At 37.0% G+C, this 19,211-nt stretch overlaps 1 protein-coding gene and 1 long non-coding RNA gene across 2 annotated transcripts; both read right to left on the reverse strand.

The window, feature by feature from the left end:
* Window positions 1-1,734: 1,734 nt before the first annotated feature.
* LOC116169800 (syntaxin-12-like) lies at window positions 1,735-3,054 on the reverse strand. Its single transcript, XM_031485976.1, has 3 exons — window positions 2,631-3,054; window positions 2,414-2,579; window positions 1,735-2,165 (listed from the first exon to the last, which is right to left on the reverse strand). The coding sequence occupies exons 1-3, from the start codon at window positions 2,831-2,833 to the stop codon at window positions 1,749-1,751; spliced, it is 786 nt and encodes a 261-aa protein (XP_031341836.1). The 5' UTR covers window positions 2,834-3,054; the 3' UTR covers window positions 1,735-1,748.
* Window positions 3,055-8,683: 5,629 nt separating this feature from the next.
* On the reverse strand, window positions 8,684-9,412 carry LOC116169712. Its single transcript, XR_004145053.1, has 2 exons — window positions 9,109-9,412; window positions 8,684-9,066 (listed from the first exon to the last, which is right to left on the reverse strand). It is a non-coding gene; the product is annotated as an uncharacterized LOC116169712 (long non-coding RNA).
* Window positions 9,413-19,211: the final 9,799 nt, after the last annotated feature.

A 19,211-nucleotide genomic window follows, 5' to 3' on the forward strand; every position in this document is an offset into this window, starting at 1 on the left:
GAACCAATTTTTGGCGTGAACTTTAAAGAGTAAATGCAACTTTTTGTAAAGTAGAAGTTATATGGCTAGTTCATCATCTTCGCTATCGCTAGATGACAACAAAAAACTCTCCAACGCAAGAAACAAATTCAAATTGGCGCACTTTTATTTTGAAAATTTGCTCCACGAGCTCTCCGACCTCGTGCGTCAAACATTGCATTTAGTGCGTAATTGTTGCATCACATTTGCCAATGGAACACAGAAAATTGCCCTAAAATTACCAATAGAACGTAAAAATTGCACTCGTGCAGCACGAGTTTTGCCAATTGAAAACGCTATAAGAAAGAATGAAATACACAGGATGTGACTCATCTTTGGTGCAATAAAGCAAGATGCAAAATTACATGGCCTTGTAGGCACATTTAACAAAAAACACACGAACTTATAAATTAAGATAAGTTCGTGTAAAAACAAGATATGCGGAAATTATTGAATCGCCACTCATTTATCGCACATAGATTCTAAACTGAAGAGCTTTGATTAGCGTAATCCCGCTGCTGCAAGATATAGGTAACCCGCCCCTGGTTTCGGGGTTTCGAGCCTACAGTTGAATGTCGAAGACAATCACGGAATTAGGTGTCGTAGCTCAATTTTGACTACAGTTTTTTACCACCCCCGTGATTGCTTCATTCACGGAGAAAATTGTTAGTAACAAACAACAAGTCAGTACATACATCAAACGAATCGGTAATTTCCACATAAGTATTAAAATAAAATGAAAATTTATATGAATGTTATTTCAGGGACAAGACCAAGTAATCAACATCAATAAACATAAATTAAGCCAACATTACACCCAAAACGTAAACAATTACAAACACTAACGGTATTAAACATGTCATTCTGCATTGCGGTTATAAACCAAGTAAATTTCAAAAAGAAAAATTGAAAATAAAATATGTGGCATACAAAACACAAATACGATATAAAGAAATGCAAAAATTACTACCTGCATTAAATAACACAAAATAACAACAAACATTTATGGAGCGACGCGTTCACGACCGCCATTCAAGACATGATGCAGGATGCTAAACGCTTATATATATGGCCACAGACAACATATATGTATATGTTGTCTGTGATATGGCTAAACGTAACCCCCTTTCGTGCTTGCTAGATGGCGCAAATTGCTTTCCCCTCCTAAAAATTGCGTGGTTGCCAACTCACAAAAATGTGTGCATCGTCGTAAGTTGTATATACAGGGTGGAACCTCTCAGTGGATAATGCTATGCTCTAGGCCTCAAGTCCGGAGTTGAAGGACTAAATTAAGATAGCACCAGAGTTTAAATAATACCATCACTCATATTATTTGCTTGAGGTTGAGAATATTGATTTTTGAATAAGTTGTAAAAAACGGCATTTTCTATATTTTAATAACTATATTTCATACGCAAAAAGCACGTTTTTAACAATTTGCAAATTATAGACAAATCAATTACATAGTGGTGTAAACTATCATTGTTATAATAGATTTTCAACAATGATTTGAAAATAGAAAATATTTACAATTCTCTTTAAAAATGTTACCACATAAAAAGTCTACTAATTAGGTAGGTACCTACAATTAAAGAATATAGAAATTCGAAATTAGACACAAAAATACAAACAAAAGATGCCTATACCGCCTAAGCGCTTATACATAAAACTGTACGGAAATATAAATATAATGGGCATATTAATTAGTAAAATACATCACATACAAAATTTTATTTCTTTAACGAGGCAACTATAATGCCTATTAAAGCTGAAACAATAACAACTGCTATTAAAACTAATATACACAATTTTATCCTGTACTTTCTGCTATATCTGGAGGCCTTAAGTAACTGTTCGGTACCCTCCTCAACGTTACCTACTGCATGATCAATACTGTTCTCAATTGTATCGACATGCTCACGTTGTTCGTGAACTAACGCACTTAATTCCCTCATAATTTGGTTAACGTCTAATACGTCTGATTCAATTTGTCTAATACGTGATTCTCGGTCTACTAGTAGATCTTGCTCGAACGCTAGCTGTTTTGATAGTTGAAGTTGTTCGGATTGGCTACCGGCCTCTTCGACAGAAGAGGTTTCTGGACTGTGCACCATCAGGAGGTTCGCCTTCATTTTATTTGCGACTAACTAAAATGTTTATAGTGTAGTTACAAATTTTCCAGCACTAAATTATAAAGGGGCAGGCCACACCTAGATTTTTTTTGTGCTCGAACTCTGATGTTCGAATTTTCAGTGAATCTTATGATACAGCATCCCATATTTTTGCGAGGTATCATACATTTTCAAAATTGAGAACTTTGGAATGGTTTAGAGAGCATCCTGTTCGAGTACAAAAAAACTAATGTGACCATTGTAGGTACATCCTCGTACATTACCTTTTGCATCGAATGATATTTGCCCATCGCTTCCGTAAAGTTATCGGCGAGTTTATTAATTTGAAATTCTTTTTGCTTGTCCCCCTTTTTTATTATCATCTTTAATCGGTTTAAGTCCTTTGGTGTGATCGATATAATTTGGTTCGTGCTAAGTTGGGAAACATGGCTGCAATTAATCATTAAATAGTGGTCGTAAAGGCCCAGCGATTACACTTACATTTTATCTCGAACTCCCTGATTGTCTCGACTAGTTCCTATAGTTTTAAGCGCTTGTTCAAGCGTTTTCCAACCCGTATTAATTGTGTAAATATTTGTAACGATATTATCGCAAAGGCTATTGAATTCGGAGGAGTTGGAAGTACCTTGAAACTGTGCATCGTCCGAATTGCTAGATATGGTTCCATAATTAGTTTTATGCATTTTTCTTAACTATTTGTAATTGGAATGGAAGACTGTTTTTGTTTAGTGTGTGAGTAACATCATGTATAGCACCAACCAGAATAACGTTTAATTACGAATACTTTTGTGATGACTCACTTCACAAAAAGCATGCAATGAAAGTAAATCTCTTTTGGGAATTTATCTAATAGGAAATTTATGACGTTTATTTTCATGTCAATATTTTTTATTTTGAACTACGCAAAAAGTGTATTGTGGAACTACATCATTCATACGTCGAAGTCGTCGTGGTCATCCGAACTACTTGAAGAAATTATACAGTGTGTCTTGATTATTAATAAATATTTGTTAATATACAGCGTGTCCCAGATCGCGAAGGATTGCATGGGTAACTTTCTTATTATTAAAGAGAATTGCTTAAATGGCCAACGTTTTGTAGTTTTAGACGCTTATTTAAAAGTTGCTTGTTTAAAATGTCGAATAGGTTGGACGCAATTTCAAAAAAACTAAAATCGGTCAATTCCTTGAATGTCTTGAAAGTATACGAGATACAAAAAAAGTGTAATATAAAAGTCACTGTTTTTGATACGCTTAATTTAGAATGGCAGCATGCCGGATTCATTTTTCATTTCTGATCTAGAAAGTACATCAAACATAAAAAGACCCGTGTATCCTCAATTTTTATTTGCGAGTAAAATAAACCCAAAATAAATTATTGAACGGCTGCGTTTTTAGTCCGAATTTGAAACGCTTCAGTCTAAATACGTCACAAACCTACAACCAATCACGTAGAAGTGAGCCGGCAACCTTGTGGAACGCGCAAATTCCTACGCGAGAGCATTCAAAAAAATTCAAGATGGCTACTTTTGAGGAACATTTACCAACTTCCTAAAGTTAAATAGGCACAATATTGGATTTTTAGATTACTTACAAGCATTTTTAATTCTCTTTTCAATAGCTTAAGATTGAATCAACGGTTTTAATCAAGTAGACTGTGATGAGTTTTAAAGAAAGAAACAAAATCTATTCGAGGCAACAAAACAATAAAAATAATTATATCAGATGTTCAAAATATACGGGGCGCACTCATAGGAGGAGGGGTTTGGGCGTTTCAACAACCTCCAAAATTTTATATAAGTATGTACGTCCAGAAACATTTGGACTTTTATTTTGACATCACTTATTGACTATGCTATTATCCATTCTTACATACCTACAAAATGTCCCCTCCGAAAAAATGTCATGCCATTGTCCAGTTAAACACATTCCAAGACACTTCGCGGTACACACACAACGTATTACCATTGATGCATTATTGTTCCAGGTCACATTTTGTAGGTGGTTTATCCGTAAGAATTTCGAAATTAACAGTTTTATCAGTCGAGTACTTTGGACAGATGTGTCTTATTTTTCTAACTGCGGAGTTTTCAAATCGACATAATATATGAACACTACTCGTCACAGGAAAACCTCGGTCCTTACAAGAACCTTCTGGTCATATACATACTTATGGGAATGTTCGATCGACTTGCGGACAGCTAGTAGTTCTCTTCGGAGTGACACAGTAAATTACGTTCCGGTTTAGAAAAAACTTTATTGGAATGTCCGAAGACTCTCTCGTGCTCATCCTGCATTTGAGCGTTGAGTGAAAAATTAGTTCAATGATTTGAGACAGTACAGCACCCAAAACATTGCTAGCATCTGTATCTAACGCGAATTCCCCTTCTCTTCTAGGATAGCTGACCACACGAGCCGTAACTAAAGTTTGTTCAAGATCTTCAAAAGCGCGCATACATCCATCATCGCATTTGATATCTCGGTGTTCCTCTGTTGACTCAGTGAACGGCTTTGCAATATCGACAAATCCACTAACAAATCGCCGGTAGTACGTGCACAGGCCCAAGAAACTTCGTATTTCGTGTTTATCTTTATCTGGGGCCATTCTTGGATGAACTTTGTCGGGATCCATTCTCCGAAACCAGATGACCAAGATATTTCACTGTTTTTTGGCAAAGGTTGCACTTCTTTGTATGAAGTTGAAGGTTAACACAGCGCAACCTCATAAACACGTCTTCGAGATTCTTAAGGTGTTCTTCGAACGTTCGACGAATTGCAATTACGTCGCCCAAATACGTTTTCCACGATAAACCTCCCCAAAATCAGTTCCATTAATCTCTCAAACGTCGCGGGGGCGTTACATAAACCAAAATGCATGACCGGAAATTGAAATAAACCCGATCCTATGCTAAAGGCCGTCTTCTCGTGAAGTTCAGGATCCAGACCAACTTAGCTTTTCATAGCTAAGGTAGAAAACCATTTAGCACCGGCAAGTCATCATCATTTTTTTTCTATATAAGTATTCGTTCTTTTCTTCTATACGAATGTTTTGCAGTATGAACGCGAGTAAAATATCCAACGCATCTACGTCCACGCAACAATCAGGAAAGTTGCCTTCTCTTCCCCTGTCTTACTTGTTTGTAACGACAGCGTCCTCAAACTGTTTCCGGGACCATGGACCACGGTTCTTTTCCATCGAATGTGGGTGGCTTAACTTGAATTTCTGTCGTACCAATACTTTCGCACGGTTCAGAGGCTTCTTTGAGGGCCGATTGTGGGACAACAAGTAGAATTTGTGTTATGTGACGTGAGTTAAGAGAGCAGAGGCATGATAAAAGATAACGGGGCAGGAGATACTTCACAGTTGTTAGTTCGGTCTGGAAAACCTTCCTCGCCACTTACCACAAAGTTGAGCGCCACCCTGATTTAAATGATTAAAGCTTCTTCGTATGAAACTGGAAAGTATTGAAGGAAAGCGATAAAATACAATAGTCGCAATTTCCGGTAACAAGATAATACAATGATTTATTTAAAATTAATTAAATTCCCAAAAAGTTACGGCTGTAAAAAAATCCCGAAATGTAGAATTATTATGACAAAATGGCGTCGATAATGAAAATACAAGTTACCCATAGAATGATAGAATCATATCATATCATATCATAAGCATTTTAACAAAGAAAAGAAACAACGAACCCGAGTTAATCCACTCGGTAATTGAAATGACGATGGCTTGAGAAGCCAAAATTCCGATCCAAGATCGTTACTTATCGGGTTGCAATTTCCGAAAGAGAATACATTTATAACACCACCCAAAATCAAATCACTCATGCATCAATAAGGTAGTGAAGATTTAAGAAAATTAACATTGGTATAATTCCTTGGAGCGGAATTGCGTAAATACAAACTTGATAATTGAAGAAAAGAAAAGTTAAAATAAACGACCTTATAGGTAGTTTCACATTTGTACACTTTTCTATTGCGCAATACCTATTTAAAATTGCGCAACTTGGTTATTTCCGCGTGTGAACTGCGCTGCAACGTGCAAAACTTGCGCCATCTTTTAAGCTGCCTAACTTGCATATATATTTCAGAAATTGATACGTGTGATGTGACTACCCAGATGCAATAAAATGTCATTACAACAAGGTGGACCGTTTTGTCGGTTATATAAAGTGGCGCAATTTGCGTTTAGTCTGGCACGTGTACTACTGCATAGCAGATGATATGGCTTCTCGCGTAATAAAATCAAAGCAAAATCAAGCAAAATGGACTTCGGAAAATACGTTTCTGTTACTTTTTCTAATAAGTAATCAAAATCCGAAGCCGACATCCGTAAACAAGTATACATTTTTTTAAACCGAAATAGCTTTTGTTTTGAAATCACCAATGGATATATTTCTTGCAGACGTCTCAATCTCCCTTTGTGAGTACCCTCTTCCCACAATTCGTTCTTGAGGTATAAGGGAATGTACCCGGTCACGATAAGAGGTCGAGTAGGAAGGCTATGGGTGGTAGAAATTAATTCCTTTCGCTGAGACCTTTCATTAGAGGACCATGAAGGATAAAACTAGTCCCCCCCCTCCACCCCGTACCGCAACAATATTCCAGCAATAAGTTGTTGACGACACCGCTTTGTTCTCGTTTTTTATCCACTCACGTACCCATATTCTTTTCCTACACTTCCTTTGTTGTTTTTTTCTTATTAGCAAAAGTACCTAAAGTTACGCATCCCATGCGTCTTCAGAATACATATTAGTATTTACAAATTTGTTTGTGAAGATAAACTAAACAGCGACCACTCGCACTACTCCCACCGACGTAGAGAAGAAATGTGAACATCCTCGCAACTTAAAAAAATTGCATCCACATTTTGATATTGCGCCACACTAAATGTCGCAAATTATTCGCAATTTTTGGGTTCAATGTGAACACCATGCGCCATTTAATTGCGCAATATTGAAAATTTGCGCCACAATAGTGTACAAGTGTGATACTACCTTCAATGTCATTATCTCCGCTCCAAAAAGCGACCTTGTACACACGTCTGAAGGTCAAAGTGCAATGGGAAATCGCACAGTTGCGCATCGGTTGCTAAGCCACTGCCTTTACCAAAACACGCCCCAAAAACCCTAAACACATAATGACATTGACATACCTCATCCTGCAAAACCCATACTCTCACACACGCCTCTGATTTTAGTCTGAGAGCTGGTAGACATTTTTGGGTAGGTATTTGAGGCACGCTGAAAACTTGTCCACTTCTCCAATAATACCCAAACACAGAAATGCAGGCTGAGGAGTGGCGAGGCTAACGCTTTGCCAGGGGCCTTCAAAGTTTGAAATAGTATATTATATACCCATTGGCGCAATCAGATATTTGCTTTGGGAGGTGACAGTTATCTCAGTACCTACCCCTTTTTGGGGGGGGGGGGGGGATATTTAAGCGATACGTAAGTATAAGTAAACGTTGGCAACCCTGACGCTAAGACAACCGGAACATCGAATTCATTTCATTTATCCACTTCTTGTCTATGTGTAAGCACTTATTCTTTTTAGAATTTTGGGGGGTGCTTCTGAAGTGGTACTTTTAATCCCGAAGGTAAAGTTTATGGCCCGACCGAAGGGAGGGCCATAATTTACCTAAGGGATTAAGACCACTACTTCAGTCGCAAGGTATATACGACATTTTTCGTACTTCTGAAACTGAAACACTTAATATGTATGAAGTTAGAGAACGCGTTCTTTCAAAAAGTCGCTGCTTAACAAGTTACCATAGGAACGTTGCGTCGATTATATGCTATGGTCACAGAATACGGCCTTATTATTATATTATATTATTCTGTGGCTATGGTAACAAAAATAATTTGGAAACTGTCATTGCTATAAAAACTTAGAAGGGAAACGTAAACGGGAACAACTGAGTACAAATATAATTAGTTTGGAGAACATTCAATAGATGGCGCATAGTTAGCGTGCGTGTTATAGTGTCATAATTTTGGTGGTGGGTGACAAAGGTGTATTTGATATTGATAAAAAGCAGCCAAAAAACTAGGTAAAGAATTGATACCACCGAAATCCAAAAAAGTATATGAGCAGCAGTACGATACATTTAAGAAGTGGTGCCGCATACAAAATGTGGGACAACCTACTGAAATTGCCTCGTTAGTAATTTCATCCTTCCGGGATTTTCGTCCAAATTTAATCCCGGCGGGACGAAAAGTGACACTTCAGTACTTGTCATCACAGAATACGGCCTTCTCAGAATAGAAACAGCAATTTTCGCTATAAATAGCGTTGCACGTCATCAACAGAAGAAAATGGGTGAAAATGATAGTTGAGTGATGACGATTAACTGGACAATAAATAAAACTGCAATTACCTGTCACGAGAACTGTGTATTAAAATTTATTTTGTTTTATGTTAACAAAATGGAATGTTACGTAGTCTGAAAAGTATCTTTCACCTTTTTACGATCATATCAGTTTATGTTAATTATCATTTTATGTACTTAGTTCAATAAAATTTCTTGTGTTTTTGTCTCGGTTGAACTTACTAGTCTCAAATTCCACTACAGCAAGAGTTGGTCAAATAACGTAAAATCAGTCAAGATTTCAAGCAAGCATTAACTTGATATTTATTTGCTGATGGCCTATGCAATGGTTTATAACTACCGAAACATTTACATAATGCCGCAATGCCGACATTCCTCATCTTTCTGCTCACAACGGCAGCGATACGTTATAAACAAAATGCTAATAGTACTACACTTAGTGGACTGCACTTTCCTTGAACCCGTCACAGCACAGTAGGAATGGGTTTTATTGATGCACAGTAGGTTGGTTTCACACAGGGAGCCCAAAAAATGATCTCTGAATTTTCTTGTTCCTCTGGAATCTGGATGGTAGAAACATAACCTAAAAGTGTTTCCTTAATAAAAGATTAATATATCAGCATACCTTAGAAATATTTGGCAATGCCGTGTATTGTTGATGTCATCAAATATCAATGACGTGCAACGCTTTTTATAGCGAAAACCCTTTACATCTTAAACTTCGATTTAATTTTTATGCCATACCTTACGAATAATTTCATTTCCATAGGTAATGTCGCAACGGGTATCTATTTTAATCCCATACGTGAATAACGTTTGTTCTTAAAGTGCATATATACGAATTTCAATGCATGCGATTTAATTTGATATACGCATGATAGGTTTGGTCCAAGTGTTCCCTCACCTGCCGCCCGTAGTGAGCAGGGCACCCATCGTGCTGGAACCAGTGGTCCCAGTACAAGTTCACTGGAACATCCATTAAAAGTTCTGGTAGCACCTCGCGCAGGAAAATCAGGTAATTATGGGCATTTAGACGCGGAGGGAGGATGTAAGGCCCCAGTAGGTTGTCCCCCAGGATGCCAGCCCAAACTTTTAAAGAAAACTTGTCCTGGTATCCTCGCGTAAACGTTTCATGAGGATTGTGCTCCGCCCAGTAGTGGCTGTTACGAAGATTGAAGGTCCCCTCTCTTGAGAATCCTTTCTCGTCAGTAACTAGCACGCTCCTCAGAAAGTTCGGATTAGCTTCTTCCTCCTGGACGACTAAGTTGCAGAATTCCAGCCTCCTTTCATGGTCACCCGGCCGTAACTCTTGCACTTTCTTAAACTTATAGGGGTGAAAGTTGTTGTTGTTGGCGATGTTCCACACTGTGTGTTGACTACAACCCGCCTGATCTGCTACAAGTCGAGTGCTAGTACGCGGGTTTGCCTCGAAACGTTTCAACACATCCTCCTCTAAGGCATTTACCAACGGGCGATCGCGATCACGGGCGCTAGTGGGCTGCGAAATAGGAGGAGGTCGGTGTAAACAAACAAACTTTTCGAAATGGGTGCTTAAATGACCCAAGTATCGATGTGCATCACGAATCTGTGTGTAAAGTTAAGCCTCCGTCAGCTTACCTGCAATTGCCTTGTCTCGCACAGTCGGAAGTGAACTTCTTGAAAGACCTGTCTGCAGGGTAACTGACGGTTTGGATACCGCTCAGCGTACGCTCGTCGTGCAGCTCGTGCGTTACCATTTGCCAATCCGTACATGAAGTGCATGTCCGCGTATTCCGTGTTAGTAAAACGTGCCATAGTGTTTATTCACTTGATACGCGTCGTTGCAGACGGGATTTCGTGGGTTTAAACCAAGATATATCTTGGTTTAAACAAAATTCTGATCAAGTGTCAGCCACACATCGCCGCCTGAGATCGCTCCGTGTGCACCGCCGGCCGGTTGGGTTGCCTACCTACAGGCGCGAAATTCCAGAAGGTAAATTTGGCTCTGGAACCCTTATTTTAGATTTCCGACCCCAAGTGTCCTATATCAAAATACTCCCCTACGCACCACCTACACGCTCCCAAACGGTGGCAGGTACTATAGGAATCACCCTGTATACCTACCTCTACCATAACCTTATCAGTTTACAATTTTCACTGTATTAAATTACCTATAATGATTCTTATTGTAATATTTTATCTACGGCCTGAATATGACGAATATGTCGAAATCGATCGTCTAAAAAATAAATAAAAATCGCGATACAAGTGAATTCCGAACGATCCTCGAGATCTTCACACATACATTATTTTTACAATAACTTTAAGGGGTTGATTCTGCCCCACCAGATCAGCATGGCTTGTAAAACGAACTTTTGAATCAGCATTAGTTTGCATGCGTAAAACAAATTTTTTTGATTCGGCACTAGTTTTACTTTTATTCGAGGTGCCTACATACAAAATTTCATCTAAATATCTTAACAAATAAAAAAAACGACTGCGCATGCGCAAAACAAATTTTTTGATCGGTATCAGTTTTCCTTTTATCACAGATTTCGCAATCCTTACAACCATCGGAGACATTGGAAATGATAACCGTATAACCTATATAAAACCCTAAATAACCCTTATTCACACGGAATAATCTTGCACATGGACAGACAGACGGACGGACACACACACGGACAGACAGACAGTAATACAAAATTATAAAAGATCTCGAGGATCGTTAATAAATAAACCTCACAGTGGGAAGCTCTGGGGCATACCTTCGAGAGGGAGGTTTGGATATTAGCTGTTGTAGCTTTTTTATTCTTTACAATTGCTTGGTATGTTCTTGACTCATCTAAGGCGAAGGAATCATTCTGAATGCTGTGAGTATTACAGTGTGTAGCAGCGTCAGTCGCATGCCCAAATCTTCAACACTAAGATTCTTAGTCATATGTTATATTGTACGAGTATATAGTGTCCATATACAAACAGCATATGTCTCAAATCTAATCCGCCTGTTAACATCGCCGCCAATTGGTAAAACCATTCGTAGCACACAGGAGCTATTTGAAACAAATACTCTTGTTCGTGTTGAATTCCTGTCTAATCAGGCCGTTATGTCATACGGGGGTGTAAATCTCAGTTACAAAATTTTAAGGTTGCGTCGTGAGGTAGATTTTCATAATGACGTTGGTCCAATTTTGCTGAGATCATGGGCGATTCATCGAAATTTTTCTGTGCTTATTTTACTCAACGTATTGCGTGTACTGGAATTGACCTTACGGTTACCCACTCCCGATTATTTCTTGGAAAATATTGTTTTACCACCAGTTATGAACGTGTTTTCGACTTATGACACCCCTTACCTAATCAATAGTCTTGACATAAACATTCAGAGACTGACCGAGGGTGGGTTGTACGATAAACTGGATAACGACTGGCGACTATATGCAGATATCAAGAAAAGGGAGTTTGTTCAGTCAGACGAAGTTGTTGCGTTATCTTTTTGGAACCTTAACGCCGTTTTCATGGTATTTATCTTTGGTGTAGTCTTATCAATTGTGGTGTTCGTTGTAGAATTAATAATACATCACTATAGATAGACAGTAAATTTGTGTATGTGATTTAATGCTCTTGGATGATTATATGCCGTTTGTACAAATACAAAAGACATGCTAATGTTTGTTGAATAAAGTTGTTAGTTTGAGCGCAATATATTTACTTATTTCTCTGTTAACGTTAAAAAAACCCATTTGATCCACATACGTGCCATCATTAACAAAAGCAATTCCGAAGATTACTTAGGCAGCCAACAATGCATTTACTAAAGTGGCAACATTGAAGTGGTGATCCGTATGGGATCGACAAGGATTCATGTTCCCGTTAAAATCAGATCAGATGTGTTTAACTGACATATAAGCGACCGGTCCTTTGTATATTCTGTGTAAATGGAGCATAAGTAGGATCACTGAGCAAAAATGTTTTTTTCTTTTCCAAGAAAAAATTAATAAATAATTTCCCTCTATTCCCTCAGTGTGTCCCAGATTGCGTGGGATTGCATGGGTAACTTTCTTATTACCAAAGATAGAGAATTGATTAAATAGCCATTGTTTTCCAGTTTTACGTGCTTATTTAAAATTTCCTTGTGGAAATTCAAAATGTCGAACAGGTTTGACGTAAATACAAAAAAAAACTAAAATTGGTCATTTCTTTGAATGTCTTATATCATCGAAAGTATAAGAGATATAAAACAAGTACAAATTGTGCACAACCCTTGCAATTTCTTCCATAAATAAGAAAGTTGGCACTACACATCCTACACAAAACCAAATTTGGAAAATGGCGCTACATTTGCTTTTATTCCAAGTGGCTATGTATCAAATTTCATTTAAATCCCTCCATAAATAAGAAAGTTGGATCTGCGCATGCGCCAAACTAAATTTTGAAACGGACGTTATATTTGCTTTTATTCCAAGTGGCTATGTATCAAATTTCATTTGAATGCCTCCATAAATAAGAAAGTTGGCACTGCGCATGCGCAAAACCAAATTTTGAAACTGGCGTTAAATTTGCTTTTATTCCAAGTGGCCATGTATCAAATTTCATTTGAATGCCTCCATAAATAAGAAAGTTGGCACTGCGCATGCGCAAAACCAAATTTTGAAACTGGCGTTAAATTTGCTTTTATTCCAAGTGGCCATGTATCAAATTTAATTTGAATGCCTCCATAAATAAGAAAGTTGGCACTGCGCATGCGCAAAACCAAATTTTGAAACTGGCGTTAAATTTGCTTTTATTCCAAGTGGCGAGATGTCAAAAGGGCCTTCCTTATTTTTTGGGCTACATTGCCAATTCACGAACTCCGATCTACAAATCTACTAAATTTTATTGTAATCGGACAGACGGACAGACACCGCAAGATTATAAATTTGCTATGAGCTTAGTGATTCTCGCAAGACAAGACAAGACAAGAAATAGCCCTTTCTTGTCTTGTCTTGCAAATTTTTGCAAGAACTTGCTCACTTCTTGTCTTGTCTTGCCTTGCAAATTTCTTGCAAGTCTTGCGGTGTGTGACTTTCTGGTATAGGACTCTTTGTCATTCATTTTGCGAATCATTTTTCTTATTTAAAGTAATACTTTACAAATATTGTGCAAAATTTTACGATAGAAATGCAAAAAGAATCCAGAATTTTTGTAATATTTTGTTAAAAAATGCTAATGCTTTTCTTTTTTTCTTCTTTTTTAATTTTCTTTTCTTTTTTTCTTTTCTCTTTTCTTTCTATTTCTTTCTTTTTTTCTTTCTTTCTTTTTTTTTCTTTTTTTTAGGACCCTACATAACTTCACCAGACACAGACACTAATCGTTACTTGATTTTAATCCGTGCGGTTAGTTAACCAGGCTAGACCTGAGTTCTCGCAAGAAACACCGACCATAATAATAATAATAAATGAGAATATCACTATTTGATATTAAATTCGAACCCATACATTTTGTGAGTTTGTGCAGAAGTTCAAATGGCAACCTTTAATGTTGAAAAATATTATGCTAACCGAACTTACTCTCTCATGGCAGTAACACTTTACCGAGTACTTTTCCTGTAGCCTGTCACTTTATCAGATTCCTTTTCCTGTCGCCTCGTATATTACATTGGCATAGACATTGTTAATGTCTATAATGACTCACCTGACATCATTTTATTTTATTTTTGGACGCGGATTTTTGGCCGAACCCGGATTAGAACCAGGTGCCCTTAGTACCGCAGTCGTCCTTCCACGCTACTGCACCACTCAGGCCCAAATTTTGTATTAAAAAGAAAATTTCGGGACAATGTACCTAATACAAAACTCGCCAGTAAAGTGATACTACTTGACTCGGAAATTAATTCAATTTAATTTTTCCTCGCCAGTAATGGTAAACTTCCCTGACTTTTATGTAAATAACTATGACTCAAGCTAGCTATTCTCAAGCGCGTGAAGCAAATACGTATTTTCAAAATCGATCGCCGGACCTTGCAAGTAATGCAAGAAATTTCTTGTCTTGCATTGAGCGTTTCTTGCCTTGTCTTGCAAACTCATGCAAGAACAAACATCACTTCTTGTCTTGCGCAAGACAAGACAAGACAAGACAAGAAGCAAGAATTCTTGCTTCTTGTGCGAATCACTACCTATATGAGCTCGTTCATAAATACGGAACATTTATACCCGTGAATTCATGCGGAACTTTAAAAATTTAAAGAAGGTCCCGAATCCATCCGGGGTGGAATTTCCATACTAACAAGTTGCCGTTCTCTGTAGGCTAAGTTCGACGTCACCATCCCCAGCGGAAAGGCCGTGTTAAGGTTGTATTGGAAGGGAAAGCACCATCTTCGAAGAGTGGTCTAATAGAGGTACTGCAAATTTTAATATCTCTAAAAACAATAGCAAATTAATCTTTTTAAAGGAATTTTGTACCATAAATAATTGGTTTAAATTTAGTTTTTCAATGAACTTCCAATTGGTAATTTAAAGCCATCGTAGATTACCTACATTAATTAGTGACTGATGAACGAATGTACTTAAGATTTTTTAATTAACCAGGAGCATGGCCACGAAACTAAGTTAATGTGACGCGTAAACTGGATCTAGCTTTTCTTGTCCTTATAGTATCACTATAACAAAGTTTGTCTGGTTTAATTCTTCATATTTATTACCTACATCCAGGTAGATAAAAAGGAAAGAAATAAGTTTAATTTCGAAATTCCATTTGTAATATCATTGAATTGGTAGTAAATTTAAATAAATTCGGCTATTGATTGTTTAAATAAACATTTTAGCACTTCCATATCAATAACACAATTTTTACTTAATGGTGCACGATCAATATTTTTATATGCGTTATATTTTCCAAATCTAAACACACATATCGTATATGTACTCACAGTAAATGATACCATTGAATAAAAACACTATTTTTATTCAATGATGATACCTAGTGTAAGTTTATGATTCTTTGTTTTACTTACATGAGTGTTCTGCCCTATAATAATAGTCATTCTATTATTGACTGTTTGCTAGGTTCAAAGAAAATATTGAAAAATTGGTAGGTAGAAGTGAAAGTGATATATGGAAAGGGGCATATTTGACTAATGCTCATGTTATTTTGTGTCAATTGTACTAGTATTCCCAGGGTGTGCACTTCGTATTATAAAACACTTCTCTGCTCGCATTCCAATGTTAATTGCTATAGAGTTATTTGGCTTCTACTCATTGAGTTAGTTTGGTAAATTTAAATCCTTCTTCAGAGAGAGCTCTCTCCATTGTTCGGCGCCAACTAATCTACCAAAGTAACTAAGTAAGTATAGGTACTAATTATTGGAGCAAACTGACTAATTCGACACAACTTTTTGTCAGAGGCTGTAGGCACTATGGAAAAAAGCATTTTATTGTATGCGGTCCTTATGTCCTTTCCGCATTCGATAGATAACATGGAAGCAGGAAGAAATGTGCGATCGCGGCAGGTTTGCATCGAAGCAGTCATCACGAACATGTTTGAGGCAAACACTTTTTATTACATCTTTGATGTCGAATGGGACATTTTAGACTTCCATACAGAAAATCCAAGAGTTATTTTCAACAATGCCCACCTTTTAAACATCTTAGTTAGTAATAGCTTGTTGTCCAATTATGTGATCGAAGCCAAAAGTTTTAGTTCGTTTAACAAAAATATTCAAAATTTCTACGTTAGTAGCAAGCGGAATATAAACAAATTGTCTAACGTAAGACTTCTAGTGATAACCGATCAAAAAGGATTGGTGAAACAAATGTTTAGCTACATGTGGTTTTTCAACATTATAAATTTCGCAATCTTGGTGATTGATGGGGTAGGTAACTCAAAGCCAGTCATTTATACGGCAAATCCACATGACGCAGAAAATAATTGCGGAAAAACGCCCAATAAAATCCTTCAGCACAATTGTGATTCTTCAATTGTTATTGCTATGCCTAAAATTCTGAGAAACTATAATCAGTGCCCTATACAATTATGTAACATTATTCCGGAAATGTATAATGCATTTGATCGGAAAAATTACACGGTTAGCGTCGCTATGGATGTTTTGAACTTCTCTCTAGGGGATGGGCAAAATGTATTATTATATACATCTTTATCACAAGTAATTTATGAACGTTATCGTGTCAGTCTCATATATGAAAGAGATGTATTTGTTTGGATAGTTCCACCGCCAGATAAAATGTCACAGTGGGAAGCTCTGGCGAATACCTTCGAGAGGGAGGTTTGGATATTAGCTGTTGTAGCTTTTCTATTCTTTTCAATTGCTTGGTATGTTCTAGACCCAGCTAAGGCGAGCTTCAGTGGAATCATTCTAAATGCTGTGAGCATCACGGTCTGTAGCAGCGTCAGTCGCATACCCAAATCTTCAACACTAAGATTCTTAGTCATATGTTATATTGTATATAGTATCCATATACAAACAGCATATGTCTCAAATCTAATCCGCCTGTTAACATCGCCGCCAATTGGTAAAACCATTCGTAGCACACAGGAGCTATTTGAAACAAATACTCTTGTTCGTGTTGAATTATGGTCTGGTGAAATCGCTATGGTATACTTTAGTGAAAACTTACTTAACGAACTTGTAAGGTTGCGCCACGAAATAAATTATGATAATGACGTTGGGCCAATTTTGCTAAGAACATGGGCGAGTCATCAAAATTTTTCTGTTCTTATTTTGCTGAATGTGTTGCGTGTACTAGAATTGACCTTACGATTACCCACTCCCGATTATTTTTTGGAAAATACCGTTTTACCACCCCTTATGAACGTATTTGCGACTTCTGACATTCCTTACCTAATCGACAGTTTTGACGAAATCATTCAGAGACTTACCGAGGGTGGGTTGTACGATAAACTCGATAACGAATGGCGACTATATGAAGATACCAAGAAAAGGGAGTTTATTAATCCCGACGAAGTTGTTGCCTTATCTTTTCAGAACCTTATCGGGGTTTTCGGACTATTTATCTTTGGTGTAGTCTTATCGATTGTGGTGTTCATTGTAGAATTAATAATACATCACTATAGGCAGTGAATTTGTGTATGTGATTTAATGCACTTGTTGATTATTATCTCCTTTGTAGAAATAATATAATAAATAAATTGTTAGTTTGAGTGCAAAAATTTATTTTTCTTTCAATATGTTAAAATAGTATATTAAGAAACAAGTGTATAATCAAGTCTGTAAAGCACCCGCAACGAGTTTAATGGCACGACGCGCAGCGGAGTGCCTTTAAACGTTGCAAGTGCTTTAAAGACCAATTATACACGCGTTTCTTATAGTATTTTTTATTATACCTGCAATATAATTTAAAAATAAGGGAAATACAACGAAATCATATTGACGTTATACTCGAATACATTTCTAATTAAGTGGGCTGATTATTTGTCATTCCATGATTGCCATGGAAATGTCACTTGACGTTCGCGTATTAAAAATCTTTGTAAATAAAATTACTTCGGTTGAAGAAGACAATACACCGTCTATTCAGTGGCTTATTTCTGCAACAGAAGAACCTGTAGCATTCAAATGCAAAAGCCTATTATAAAGAATATATGAAAATGGCGTGGAATAATAGGAAGCATCTTCCAAACAAGGTCTTAAATGCATCGTTCATGCTGTCATATATGAAGGAAATATCAAAGGTAGGTATTTAAATCGTCTACCCTTCGGTGCATTCATTCAAAACTTGCGTTTGTGAAGCTTCCCACAAAGGATACGAGCCAAGGACACCTTTTTCATTTGCAAAAAGCGAATTTTATTTCAATCCCAAATTACAAATATAGTTTCATATGTCATATTTGAAGTAACGTTACTTAGCAACCTTTAAAGCTCTGCGTGTTTTAAACAGCGATTATGATGCAGGTATAATAAAAAAAACCATTTGATCCTCTACACGTTACTATCTATAATATAAAAATAAGTCGTGTTTTCCTTCCTGACGCTATAACTCCAGAACGGCTGGACCGATTTGGCTCATTTTGGTTTTGAATTATTTGTGGAAGTTCAGGGAAGGTTTAAAAGGTGAGAAAATAAAAAAATCGTACGGGAAGAGGTAAAAAATTGAAAAGTTCCTTACGGTCGAGTTTTGCTTGCTACCGTTGCAGTTAACATGGCGCGCAAGCGACTTCGTGCCTTATTATCTCTAGCATATTAAAGTTCCTTTCGGTCGAGTTTCGCTTGCTACCATTGCTACCAAAAAAACACCATTGAATTTATCTATATATATAAAAATCAATCGCCGAAATTTAGGTATGTACGCACATCACTTCAGAACGACTGCACCAAATTAGATAATTCTTTTTTTGTTGTGTTTCTCATTATCAGGACAAGGTTTGTAAAAATTGTACGGAAAGACGTAAAAACAAGACTTTTCTCTTTCGCCGTTTAAATCGCAATATAACTAATAGATGGCGTCAACCGTTTATACGTTCACTGCCCACTGCTGCATTATTTACGCGAACTATTTTTTTTCTTTCGTCGTACAAATCTCAATCTTCCATGTCTATTGTCTATCTATCTATACATATATTATTACGCGCATCAACGACTGCATCAAATTAGATAGTTCTTTTTTTGTTGTGCTTGCGTTATCGAAACATGTATGTAGGTAATGCTCTCTTTTCTTAAAAATGAAAGCAAACAAATGCACGCAAAGGATGCAAACGATACTATATCATTTATGAAAATAATTGTCTTCGACATAT

The sequence above is a fragment of the Photinus pyralis genome, unplaced genomic scaffold, assembly GCF_008802855.1.
Source record: "Photinus pyralis isolate 1611_PpyrPB1 unplaced genomic scaffold, Ppyr1.3 Ppyr1.4_LG4, whole genome shotgun sequence".
Lineage (NCBI taxonomy): Eukaryota > Metazoa > Arthropoda > Insecta > Coleoptera > Lampyridae > Photinus > Photinus pyralis.

Coding starts and splice junctions, on each gene's coding strand:
- LOC116169800 (XM_031485976.1), bottom strand. CDS start 2,833: ATGCATAAAACTAATTATGGAACCATATCTAGCAATTCGGACGATGCA. Junction 2,580..2,630: donor CAGGGAGTTCGAGATAAAAT/GTAAGTGTAATC, acceptor GATTAATTGCAG/CCATGTTTCCCAACTTAGCA. Junction 2,166..2,413: donor AATATCATTCGATGCAAAAG/GTAATGTACGAG, acceptor TAAACATTTTAG/TTAGTCGCAAATAAAATGAA.